We start from the raw sequence: 13,276 nt of genomic DNA on the forward strand, positions 1-13,276 counted from the left end.
TAATTCCTATGACTTTCTATAAAGAGTTTAAAGTTAACTTGTCAATATATACAGTGAGTGATGCTGGGATTTTCATTGGAATTGTGTTACTCTATAGATCATTTTTTAAAGAATTGACATTTTAACTATATTGAGTCTTTCAATCCATGAGCATGATATATCTCTCCATTTATTTAGATTTTTTAGACATCCTTTGATTTCTTTCATTAGCTTTTTTTAGTTTTAAGTGTACAGCTCCTGCACATTTGTTAGATTTATATCAAAGTATTTCCTTTTTTAAAAAGAAGCTATTGTAAATGGTATTTAAAAAACAGATTTGGTTTCCTATTTTTCATTAATATTATATAAATTACATTTTAATTTTTGTGCATTGACCTTTTATTATGCAACTTTGCTACATTTACTTATTCATTCCAGTAGCTTTTAAAATAGATTCTGGAGATTTCTACTTTAACAATCATGTCATCCTTTCCAATCTCTAAGCTTTTTTCCCCTTGCTTTATCACACTGGCTTGTCAACCAACCTATGGTGTTGAATAGGAGTGGTAAAAATATATAATCTTTGCTTTGTTCTTGATCCTGGGGTAAAACATTAAATCTTTCACTACTAACTATGATGTTAGCTATACAATTTTTTTGTAGATGCTTTCTATTCCTAATTTACTAGAGTTTTAATGTTGAATGGATGTTGAATTTTTCAAGTTCTTTTTCTGTATCAATTGATATAATCATGTGGTTTTACTTATTTTAGTCCAGGGGTCAGCATACTGTGACTCACAGGCCAAATCCTGCCCATTGACTGTTTCTTTAGAGGCCACAAGCCAAAAAATGATTTTTTCACATGTTTAAAGTATTGTAAAAAGAAGAAGAATATGCTATAAAAACTGTATGTCACCCACAAAGCCTAAACTATTTACTATCTGGTTCTTTACTGAAAAACAATTGCCAAATCATCCTTTAGTTGATTAATATAGTGGATTGCATCAATGATCTCTGTCTGTTTAACTAGCTTTGCATCACAAGAAAACCCCCACTTGGTTGTGATGTATTATTCCTTTTATAAATTTCTGGATTTAATTTGCTATAATTTTATTAGAAAATTTTATGTCTATTTTCATAAGGGATATTGATTTGTAACTTTCTTACAAGGCCTTTTAAGGCTAATACTAGCCTCAGAAATGAGTTAGGAATCTCTCCTTTTCTATCTTTTAATTTGAAAATATTTTCTTAAGAAGCTCTATTTATTTTATATTCATAGGAAAATTGAGGAGACAGTATAAAAGTTACCCCCTGCCCCAACACACACACAGCTTCCCCCACTACCAATGTCTCATACCAGAGAGTACATTTGCAGGTTATTTGATAATCAACCTACATTGACACATCATTATCACCAAAAGTTCATCCAGGTTCACCCTGTGGGTTTTGACAAATGCATAATGACATGTATCACCATTATAGTATCATACAGAACAGGTACACTGCCCTAGAAATCCTGTGTGCTCCACAAATTTATTTATTCCTCCCTCCTTCTGAACCCCTGGAAACCACTGTTCTTTTTTACTGTCTGCATAATTTTACCTTATCTAGAATTTCATATATTGGAACCATACAGTGCGTAGTCATTTCAGATTGTCTTCTTTCACTTAGTAATAGGCATTTAAGTTTCTTCTATGTCTTTTCATGGCTTGAAAGCTCACTTCTTTTTAGTGCTGAATAATATTCCATTGCCTGGATGTTTCACAGTTTATTTATTTATTCACTTAATGAAGGACAACTTGGTTGCTTTTAAGTTTTTGCAATTATAAATAAAGATGCTATAAACATCCACGTGCAGGTTCATAACTTTTCAATTCCTTTGGGTAAATGCCAAGTAGTGCAATTGCTGGATCATATGGTAGGAGTATGTTTAGCTTTGTAAGAAAGTGCTTAACTGTCTTCCAAAGTGGTGGTACCATTTTGCATTCCCACTAGCAATGAATGAGAGTTCCTCTTGCTCCACATCCTTGTCAGCATTTGGTGTTGTCAGTGTTACAGATTTTGGCCATTCTGATAGGTGTGTAGTGGTATCTTACTATTGTTTTAATTTGCAATTTCCTAATGACATATAATGTTGAGCATTTTTTGTATGCTATTTTGTTATCTCTTTATCTTCCTCAATGATGTATCTGTTCAGGTTTTTTGCCCATGTTTAAATCAGGATGTTCATTTTCTTATTATTTAATTTTAAGAGTTCTTTGTATATTGTGAATTACAGTCCTTCATTGGATAAATCTTTTGCAAATATTTTCTCGCAGTCTGTGGCTGTTTTCTTATTCTCTTGACAGTGTCTTTCACAGAGCAGAAGGTTTTTCTTTTTTTTAATTTTTATGAGTCCACCTTATCAATTATTTCTTTCACAGACCATACCTTTGGTGTTGTATCTGAAAAGTTATCACCATACCAAAAGCCATCTAGAATTTTTCTGTGTTAACTCCTAGGAGTTTTATAATTTTGCATTTTATATTAAGGTCTATCATCCATTTTCAATTAATTTTTTTGAAAGGTCTGTCTCTAGATTCTTATGTTTTTTAATATGTGGCTGTCTAGTTGTTCCAGCACCATTTGTTGAAGAGAGTGTCTTTTCTCCATTTTACCGTTGTATTTCATCAAGATCAGTGATATTTTCACAGAAATATAGTGATATTTATGTGAGTCTCTTTCTGGGCTCTTTATTCTGTTCCAATGGTCTATTTAACTGTTCTATCACCAACACCACACTTGGTTACTATAGCTTTATTGTAAGTCTTGAAGTCAGGCAGTGTCAGTCCTTCTGCTTTGTTCTTCTCCTTCAATACTGGCTATTCTGGGTCTTTTGCCACTCCAGATATACTTTAGAATCACTTAGTTGACATCCACAAAATAACATGCTGGCATTTTAATAGGGATTGCATTGAATCTATAAATCAAGTTATGAAGAACCAACATCTTGACAAAATTGAGTTTTCCCATCCATGAACATGAAATATCTCTATACTTATTTAGTTCTTTTTTAAATTTGTTTCATCAGAATTTTGTAGTTTTCCTCATATAGATCTTGTACGTATTTTGTTAGATTTACACCTAAGTATTTGTGTTAATGTAAATGGCAATATGTTTTTAATTTAAAATTCTACTTGTTTATTGCTGGGATAAGGAAAGTGTTAACCTTTTGTACATTAACCTTACATCTTCCAAATTTGCTGTAATAACTTATTAGTTCCAGAAATTTTGTTGTTAATTCTTTTGTTTTCTATATAGACAATCATGTCATCCATGAACAAAGATAGTTTTATTTCTTCTTTTACACTCTGTATAACTTTTATTTCCCTTTTTTGGTATTATTGAGTTATCTAGAACTTCTGGTATGATGTTGAAAAGGAGTGGTGAGAGAGGACATCTGCCTTGTTCCTGCTTTTAGTGGAAAAACTTAGTTTCTCATCATTAAGTATAATGTTAGCTATCGATTTTGTATAGATGGTCTTTATCAATTTGAGAGAGTTCCCCTCTATTCCTAGCTTGCTAAGAGTTTTTATCAAGAATGAGTATTGGATTTTGTCAAATACTTTTTCTGTATCTATTGATATGATCATGTGATTTTTCTTCTTTAGACTGTTGATGTGATAGATTATATTAATGGATTTCCAAATGATAAACCAACCTTGCATACCTGGGATAAATCTCACATGGTCATGGTGTATAATTCTTTTCATACATTTTTGGTTTTGATTTGCTAATGTTTTGTTGAGGATTTTTGCATTTGTGTTCATGAGAGATATTGGTCTGTAGTTTTCTTTTAAAGACTATCTGGTTTTGGTTTTAGGGTAATGCTGGCCTCATATAATGAGTTAGGAGGTTTCCCCTCTGTGTCTATCTTCTGGAAGAGATTGTATAAAATTGGCATAATTTCTTCCTTAAATGTTTGAATTCACCAGTGAACCTATCTGAGCCTGCTGCTTTCTGTTTTGGAAGGTTATTAATTGTTGATTCAATTTATTTAATAGATACAGGCCTATTCAGCATCTCTTTCTTCTTGTGTGAGTTTTGGCAGATGTGTCTTTCAAGGAATTACTCCATTTAATCTCGGTTATCAAATTTGTGGCCATAGTGTTGTTCATAGTATTCCTTGATTATCCTTCTACTATCCATGGGATCTGTAGTAATGTCCCTCCTTTATTTTGGATGTTACTAATTTGTATTTTCTCTCTTTTTTTCTTAGTTAGCCTGGCTAGAGGCTCATCAGCTCTATTGATCTTTTCAGAGAACTAGTTTTTTTTTTTTTTAAATTGAAGTATAATTGACCTACAACACTATGTTAGTTCCAGGTGTACAACATAGTGATTCAATATTTCTATACATTAGAAAATGTTACTATGATAAATCTAGTTACAGTACATTACTATACAAAGATATTACAATATTACTGATTATATTCCACATGCTGTACATTTCATCCTCACAACTCATTTATATTGCAGCTGGAAGTTTACACCTCTTAATCTCCTTCACCTATTTTACTCAACCCCCCCACCCCCTACCTTATGGCAACCACTATTTCTTCTCTGTATCTAAGAGACTGTTTCTATTTTGTTCATTTGTTCATTTGCTTTGTTTTTTACATTCCACATATAAGTTAAAATCATACATCATTTTTCTTTCTCTGCCTGACTTATTTCACTTAGCATAATAACCTCTAGGTCAATCCATGTTGTCACATCAAAATCACAAAAGATCTCATTCTTTTTTACGGCTGAGTAATATTCCACTGTGTATAATATACCACATCTTTATCCATTTATCTATTGATGGACACTTAGGTTGTTTCCATATCTTGCCTCTCGTAAGTAGTGCTGCAATAAACATAGGGATGCATATATTTTTTCTAATTAATGTTTTTGTTTTCTTTGGAAAAATACCCGAAGTGGAATTGCTGGATCATATAGTAGTTCTATTTTTAACTTTTTGAGGAACCTCCATATTGTTTTCCATAGTGGCTACACCAATTTGTACCACCAACAGTGCACAAGGGTTCCCTTTTCTCTACATCCTTACCAACACTTGTTATTTCTTGTCTTTTTGTAATAGCCATTCTGACAGGTGTGAGGTGATATCTCATTGTGGTTTTGATTTGCATTCCCCTGATATTTAGTAATGCTGAACATCTTTTCATGTGTCTGTTGGCCATATGTATGTCTTTGGAAAAACGTCTATTTAGGTCCTCTGCAAATTTTTCAATTGGTATTGGGTTATATGAGTTCTTTTGGGTTATATGAGTTCTTTGTATATTTTGGGTATTAACCCCTTATTGGATATCATTTGCAAATACCTTCTCCTATTCAGCATGCTGTTTTTTTCATTTTGTTAAAAGTTTCCTTTGCTATACAAAAGCTTTTTGGTTTGATGTAGTCCCATTTGTTTATTTTTGCTTTTGTTTCCCTTGCCTGAAGACACATATCCAAAAAAATATTGCTAAGACCAATGTCAAAGAGTGTACTGACTATGTTTTTCTAGATGTTTTATGTTTTCAGGTCTTACGTTTGAGGCTTTAATCCATTTTGAGTTTTTTGGTTTTTTTTTTTTTTTATGGTGTGAGAAAGTAGTCCAGTTTGATTCTTTTTCGTGGAGCTGTCCAGTTTATCCAACACCAATTAGTGAAGACACTATCTTTTCCCCATTGTATATTTTTGCCTACTTTGGCATAGAGGAATTGCCCATATAAGTGTGGGTTTAATTCTGGGCTCTCTATTCTGTTCTAACGATTTATGTATCTATTTTTGTGCCAGTACCATACTGTTTTGATGACTGTAGCTTTGTAGTATAGTTTAAGATCAGGGAGCATGATACCTCCAGCTTTGTTCTTCTTTGTCAAGATTGTTTTGATTATTCTGTGTCTTCTGTGTTTTCATACACATTTTAGAATAATTTATTGCAGTTCTGTGAAAAATGCTGTTGGTATTTTGAAAGGGATTGCACTGAATCTGCAGATTGCCTTGGGTAGTATGGTCATTTTTACCAATATTAATTCTTCCAATTCATGAACACAGTGTATCTTTCCACACAAAAGACCCAAATAGTCAAAACAACCTTGATAAGAAAACAAAGTTGGAGGTATCATGGTCCCTGATTTCAAACTATACGAAAAAGCTATCATCATCAAAATAGTATGGTAAAGATGGATCTTTTCAATAAGTGGTGCTGGGTCAATTGAATATCCATATGAAAAAATAAGTGTGACCTGACACCTCATACCATACATAAAAATCAATTCCATATGGATTGCATACCTAAATGTGAAGAAAAAACAATTAGGCTTCTAGAAGAAAATCTATGAGAACCACTTCATGACACACATCCAAAAGCTGAAATCTAAAACATGGAAAAAGCAAGTGTTGGTATGAATGTGGACCAACAGTAAATCTCATACACTCTTACTGGGAGCATAAATTGGTCCAACCACTTTGGAATACTGCTTGGCAGAGTCTACTAAAGCCAAACACATGCATATCCTATGACCCAGCAATTCTGCTCCTAGGTATATATCTATCAGAAATATGCACATTTATTTACCAAAAGACATGTACTAGAATATTCATAGCACTAATCATAATAGTCCCAAGCTGGAAACTAAATACCTGTTAAAACTGTTGTGGATAAATGAGTTGAGACACAATAAAGTACTATGCAGCAATGAGAATCAATTACCTATAACTACATGTAGTATGGATGAATCTGACAAATAGAATACAAAGGAAAATAAAACTACAGTTGACCCTTGAACAACATGGGAGTTAAGCCATGTATAACTTATAGTCAACTCTCCATATCCCTGGTTCCTCTGCATCTGCAGATTCAACCAACCACCGACTGTGTAGTACTATACTATTTACTATTGAAAAATACCCACATATAAGTGAACCCACAGTTCAAAGCAGTGTTGTTCAAGCGTCAACTATATAATATACCACATAACATACTATATGATTTCACGCATGCAAAGTACCAAAAAAAGCAACATTAATCTATGTTCTCAGATGTCAGGATAGTGGTTACTCAGAGAAGTTTGAGACTACAAGGAAGCTGAGAGGGCTTTGGGGGTTCTGGCATTGTTCTCTTTCTTGATTAGAATGCTGGTATCATGAGTATGACCAGATAGTGATATTTCTTTGGGCTTTATGCATGCAATATTGCACTTTTCTGTATGTACACTATTTGTCAATAGAAAGTTTTAAAAATGTTTTCACATCATGAATGTGTCATAATGTATTCAAACATTTCTGTACTTATTGGTCATTCCATTTGTTTCAGATTTTTTCTTCTACAAATAATGTAAAATAAACATCTCCATACATATTTTATACATATTGGTCCCTTTTTTTTAAAACATCTTTATTGGAGTATAATAGCTTTACAGTGGTGTGTTAGTTTCTGCTTTATAACAAAGTGAATCAGTTATACATATACATATGTCCCCATATCTCTTCCCTCTTGCATCTCCCTCCCTCCTACCCTCCCTATCCCACCCCTCTAGGTGGTCACAAAGCACCGAGCTGATCTCCCTGTGCTATGCGGCTGCTTCCCACTAGCTATCTATTTTACGTTTGGTAGTGTTTATATGTCCATGCCACTCTCTCACTTTGTCCCAGCTTACCCTTCCCCCTCCCCGTATCCTCAAGTCCATTCTCTAGTAGGTCTGTGTCTTTATTCCCTTTTAAAGAAATAAATTCTTCGTATATTAAGTGGTTTAAGTCTCCACACTAATATACAATATACGTGACATTTCTTCCAGAAAAGCTGTAAAAACTCAGATTTTCATTTTCACTAGCAATGTTTATATTTTTCCTCTTATATGCTCATTAGAATTTTTTCATGTCTTTTTTCAGTGTGTATATTGAGTTCTTATCCTCATTTATAATAGATTAAGTCATTTTGCTTTCCTATATGTTGCAAATACTTTTCCTAATATAGGTACTCTACATTGAATTTGTTTATAGTAGACTTCTGATAAAATTTATGGTGATTTAAAATATGTCCACAAATACTCTGATACCATTCCCTTGAAGAGATGGAGTTTAATTCCTCTATCTTCATCATGGACTGGACTTTAATGACTTCCTTTTAATGAATAGAATGTGGCAAATTGACAATGTTTGACTTCTGATACTAGGTTATGAAAGGCATTGCTCTCTTCTCTTTCTCTCTTGAATCATTCACTCTGGAGGAAGTCAGCTGTCATGTGGTAAGGAAACTCAAGCAGCCCTGTGAAGTGGCCCACATGGTAAGGAGCTGAGGCCCCCAACCAACAGACATGTGTGTGAACTTTCATGGAAGTGGATCCTCCGGCCCCAGTCAAGCCATATGACTACAGCCCTGGCCAATGGCTTGACCCCAAGGCCACCCGGCTAAGACACTCACAAAGGCCTGGCCTTCAGAAAATGTGTGAGATAATAAGTATTTGCCTACTTAAACTGTTGAATTTTGTGGTAAATCTTTTTACAACATATAAGTAATATATAATTTAAAAATTTTTATTGTTAAACACAATGTATGTGCAAAAGCAAACAAAACATAGATGTACAATTTAACAAAGTATTATAAAGCAAACACTAATGTAATTACTACTCAGCTTAAGAAATTAAAAATTGCAGGTCCCCAAAAAGAATATGAGTGTTCTTTCATGATCAAAACCCTCTTGCTCCAGTTTATGTGCAATCACAATCTTGATTGTCATAGTGATCATTTCTCTGCTTTGCTTTATGATTTTATCTCCTATGTTTACATCTCTAAACAATACAAGTTAGTTTTGCTTATTTCTGAGTTGCATATAAATGGAATCTATGGAATCACAGATTTACTTTTTTATGCCTTCTTCTGTTCAACCTTTTGTAAGATTCATCAATGTTGTTGTATGGAGCTCTAGTTTGTTTACTTGCATTTCTGTAGAATATTTCCATTGTATGACTCTACTGCAGCATATTTATCCATTTTACTATTTATGAATACTTGGGTTGTTTCTAATTTGGGACTACTATGCTTGCTTTTATGAACAATCTTGTTCATACTGTCATGGTTCATGTGTGCATGAGCTTCTCAAAGTTATATATTCCTAGGGGTGGTGATAGGAATATCACCACTTTACCATTTAATAACAACTTGTTTTCCAAAGGGACGGATTAATATGCACTGCCTCCAGTGCTGAATGAGTTCTTGTTGTGACATATCCTCAACAACACTCATAATTCTAAAGGTTTTTAATGTTTGCCAGTCTGAGGGGATAGAGTGGTATCTCACCATAGTTTAATATGCACTTCCTTGAATAATAATGATTTTAAGTAAATTTTCATATCTTTTTGGCCATTTTTATTTTCTCTATTATGAAGCACCACCTATTTTCTATACATTGCCTGCCTTCCTATTGAATCAGAGATTTAAAATTATATGTTTAAATTTAAAAAAATATATATGTATATACATTTTAATGCTTTATTGTTTATAACTTTAGAAAATATTCTCTGACACTCATTACTTTATCTTTCAATTTTTAAATAGTGTTTTAATGTACAGAACTTTTACATTTTAATGTAGTTAAATTATAAATCTATTCCTTATGGGTAGTTATTTTCTGACTGCTTTAACCAATTTTATACCACAAAGTATATATATTTTTATATATAAAAAATATATATATTATATAATATATTTATATATATATAATTATAATATAAATGTATTTATTTTATATTTATTATATAAATAACATAATTATGATATATTTTATATTTATAAATATATCTAACTCTAATATATTATATATATAATACATACATATATAATTATATTACTCGAGATATATCATGTTCTTGGACTGGAAGAATCAACACTGTGAAAATGACTCTACTACCCAAAGCAATCTACAGAGTCAATGCAATCCTTATCAAACTACCACTGGCATTTTTCACAGAACTAGAACAAAAAAATCTCACAATTTGTATGGAGACTCAAAAGACCCTGAATAGCCAAAGCAATCTTGGGAAAGAAAAACGGAGCTGGAGGAATCAGGCTCCCTGACTTCAGACTATACTACAAAGCTACAGTAATCAAGACAGTATGGTACTGGCACAAAAACAGAAATATAGATCAATGGAACAGGATAGACAGCCCAGAGATAAACCCAGGCACATATGGTCACCTTATCTTTGATAAAGGAGGCAAGCATATACAGTGGAGAAAAGACAGCCTCTTCAATAAGTGGTGCTGGGAAAAATGGACAGCTACATGTAAAAGCATGAAATTAGAATGCTCCCTAACACCATACATGAAAATAAACTGAAAATGGATTAAAGACCTAAATGGAAGGCCAGATACTATGAAACTCTTAGAGGAAAACATAGGCAGAACACTCCATGACATAAATCACAGCAAGATCCTTTTTGACCCACCTCCTAGAGAAATGGAAATAAAAACAAAAATAAACAAATGGGACCTAATTAAAGTTAAAAGCTTTTGCACAGCAAAGGAAACCATAAACAAGACCAAAAGACAACCCTCAGAATGGGAGAAAATATTTTCAAATGAAGCAACTGACAAAGGATTGATTAATCTCCAAAATTTACAAGCAGCTCATGCAGCTCAATATCAAAAAAACAAACAACCCAATCCAAGAATGGTCAGAAGACCTAAATAGACATTTCTCCAAAGAAGATACACAGATTGCCAACAAACACATGAAAGAATGCTCAACATCATTAATTATTAGAGAAATGCAAATCAAAACGACAATGAGATATCATCTCACACCGGTCACAATGGCCATCATCAAAAAATCTACAAACAATAAATGCTGGAGAGGGTGTGGAGAAAAGGGAACACTCTTGCACTGTTGGTGGGAATGTAAATTGATATAGCCACTATGGAGAACAGTATGGAGGTTCCTTAAAAAACTAAAAATAGAACTACCATATGACCCAGCAATCCCACTATTGGGCAGGTACCCTGAGAAAACCATAATTCAAAAAGAGTCATGTACCACAATGTTCATTGCAGCTTTATTTACAATAGCCAGGACATGGAAGCAACCTAAGTGTCCATCAACAGATGAATGGATAAAGAAGATGTGGCACATATATACAATGGAATATTACTCAGCCATAAAAAGAAACAAAACTGAGTTATTTGTAGTGAGGTGGATGGACCTAGAGTCTGTCATACAGAGTGAAGTAAGTCAGAAAGAGAAAAACAAATACCATATGGTAACACATATATATGGAATCTAAGAAAAAAAAAAAAAGGTTCTGAAGAACCTAGGGGCAGGACAGGAATAAAGACGCAGATGTAGAGAATGGACTTGAGGACATGGGGAGGGGGAAGGATAAGCTGGGACGAAGTGAGAGAGTGGCATGGACATATATACACTACCAAACGTAAAATAGATAGCTAGTGGGAAGCAGCTGGATTACACGGGGAGATCAGCTCGGTGCTTTGTGACCACCTAGAGCGGTGGGATGGGGAGGGTGAGAGGGAGATGCAAGAGAGAGGGGAAATGGGGATATATGTATACATATAGCTGATTCACTTTGTTATACAGCAGAAACTAACACCTTGTAATTATGCTCCAATAAAGATGTTTATTAAAAAAAAGAAATTAGATTTACTCTAAGTGCTCAAAACACACACACACACACACACACACACACACACACACACAAAGAATTAATATGTAAATTTAGCAAGGCAGTTGAATACGGGTCAATATACAAAAATCGAATGCATTTCTATTTATATTTATACACAAATGATTTCTACGTATGCTACATATAGTATGCACAGAAATTTTTTTGTAAATACAAAACTATACATACCCCTATGTATTACTGTTGCGTTGCACCCTACAGGCCTGCAAGCCCTGCACTTGCCCAGCCTCGAGACCGAAGAAAGAGCCTGAAGTTAGCGACATAGACATCAGTGGTTTAATGGATGGAGGAGCTTACATGTCCTGGAGCAACACTCCACGGTGTGCGGCAGACAGCGGGCAGGACATGGTAGTAGTCTTTGCTCCCAGGGCTCGGGGAGGTCACCGGTTATAGGGGGAATTGACATCAGGTTGGCTCATCGGTTACCAGGGAAACAAGCAGAGGGGCACGTCCCTCACCGTCCCTTTGATAAGCTATCACCGTGGAGGTGCTCTGATCTAAAGATTAGAACAATCACCAGCTGGGGCCGGGGGCAAGTATGTATTAGGAGGGAAGGTTGGTGATGTGAGTAGTGTGTAGATGAAGGAGGACTGGTCGGGCAGGGGTTGTACAGCGAGCAAGAGAAGAGCCATCTTGGGTGGCTTGATCATACAATTATTTATGTATTTCTATATATGCTGTATACTAGCAAAGAAAATATTGGAAAATCAAATTTTAAAATAACATTTAAATCGTATAAAAATACTTATGAATAATTTTAACAAAATATGTGCAAGCCCTGTTCACTTAAACCTACAAAACTTTGTTGAGAGAAATAAATGAAGGCCTATATAAATGGGGTCATATATGCCATGTTCATGGCTTAGAAGACTAAACATTAAGATGTCAGTTATCCCCAAATCAATCTATAGATTCAAAGTAATCAAAGTCCCAGTAAGCAGTTTTGTAGAAATTTCCAAGCTGACTTGACAAATTTTATGGAAATGGATATATTTTCCAAAAAAGAAAATGCTGGAGGTCACGACTTAACTGTAATCTGCGGGAAACAAGACCCTGTGTTACTGTCATGAGGACAGACAAACAGATCAGTGGAGACTGACCCACATGTTCAACATATAACACATATAACACATACAGTCATTTGATATTTTGACAAACGAAGGTGATGATATAATTTGATGAAGAAAGGATGGTCTTTCCTACAAATTCTGGATACCCATTTGTAAATAAAAATGAACCCTGACGCTGACCATGCACACAAATATAATTTAACTTGAAATGAGCCACAGACCTATATGTAGATCATCTTCCCAATAACCCGTGAGACGAAGTCACACAAAGCTAAGCCAAGGCGTCAAGGTGCTGGGTTCTCATTGGGGCCCCATTCAGGTTGTTGGCAGTCCAGGACATTGTGGCTACAGAACTAAGGTTTCCCTGCCTGCTGGCTGGTGGCAGAGACTATTCTTGTCCTCAGGCCCACCGACAGCCTGGCAGCCAGCACGTGAGGCCCCCGCACCCGTGAGTCTCTGACTTCCTCTTCTGTGACCAGTCAGAGAAAACTCTCTGCCTTT

At 34.5% G+C, this 13,276-nt stretch overlaps 1 protein-coding gene and 1 pseudogene across 2 annotated transcripts in view; one reads left to right on the top strand and one right to left on the bottom strand.

Annotated features, from left to right (window-relative positions):
• LOC309634352 (uncharacterized protein) overlaps window positions 1-13,276 on the top strand; it is a 116,135-nt gene that overhangs the window by 100,053 nt on the left and 2,806 nt on the right. Inside the window, exon 5 of the mRNA XM_082404305.1 lies at window positions 11,907-12,053. Coding sequence (XP_082260431.1) covers window positions 11,907-12,053 — 147 coding nt within the window. The remainder of the gene's footprint in view (window positions 1-11,906; window positions 12,054-13,276) is intronic.
• The window catches only part of LOC309633816 (cyclin-dependent kinase 20-like), a 47,077-nt pseudogene that overhangs the window by 1,778 nt on the left and 32,023 nt on the right, over window positions 1-13,276 (bottom strand). The window contains exon 14 of the transcript XR_014249553.1: window positions 6,261-6,302. The product of XR_014249553.1 is annotated as a cyclin-dependent kinase 20-like (transcript). The remainder of the gene's footprint in view (window positions 1-6,260; window positions 6,303-13,276) is intronic.

The sequence above is a fragment of the Balaenoptera borealis genome (genome assembly GCF_965194805.1).
Source record: "Balaenoptera borealis genome assembly, chromosome: 8".
In the NCBI taxonomy this organism is placed as follows: domain Eukaryota; kingdom Metazoa; phylum Chordata; class Mammalia; order Artiodactyla; family Balaenopteridae; genus Balaenoptera; species Balaenoptera borealis.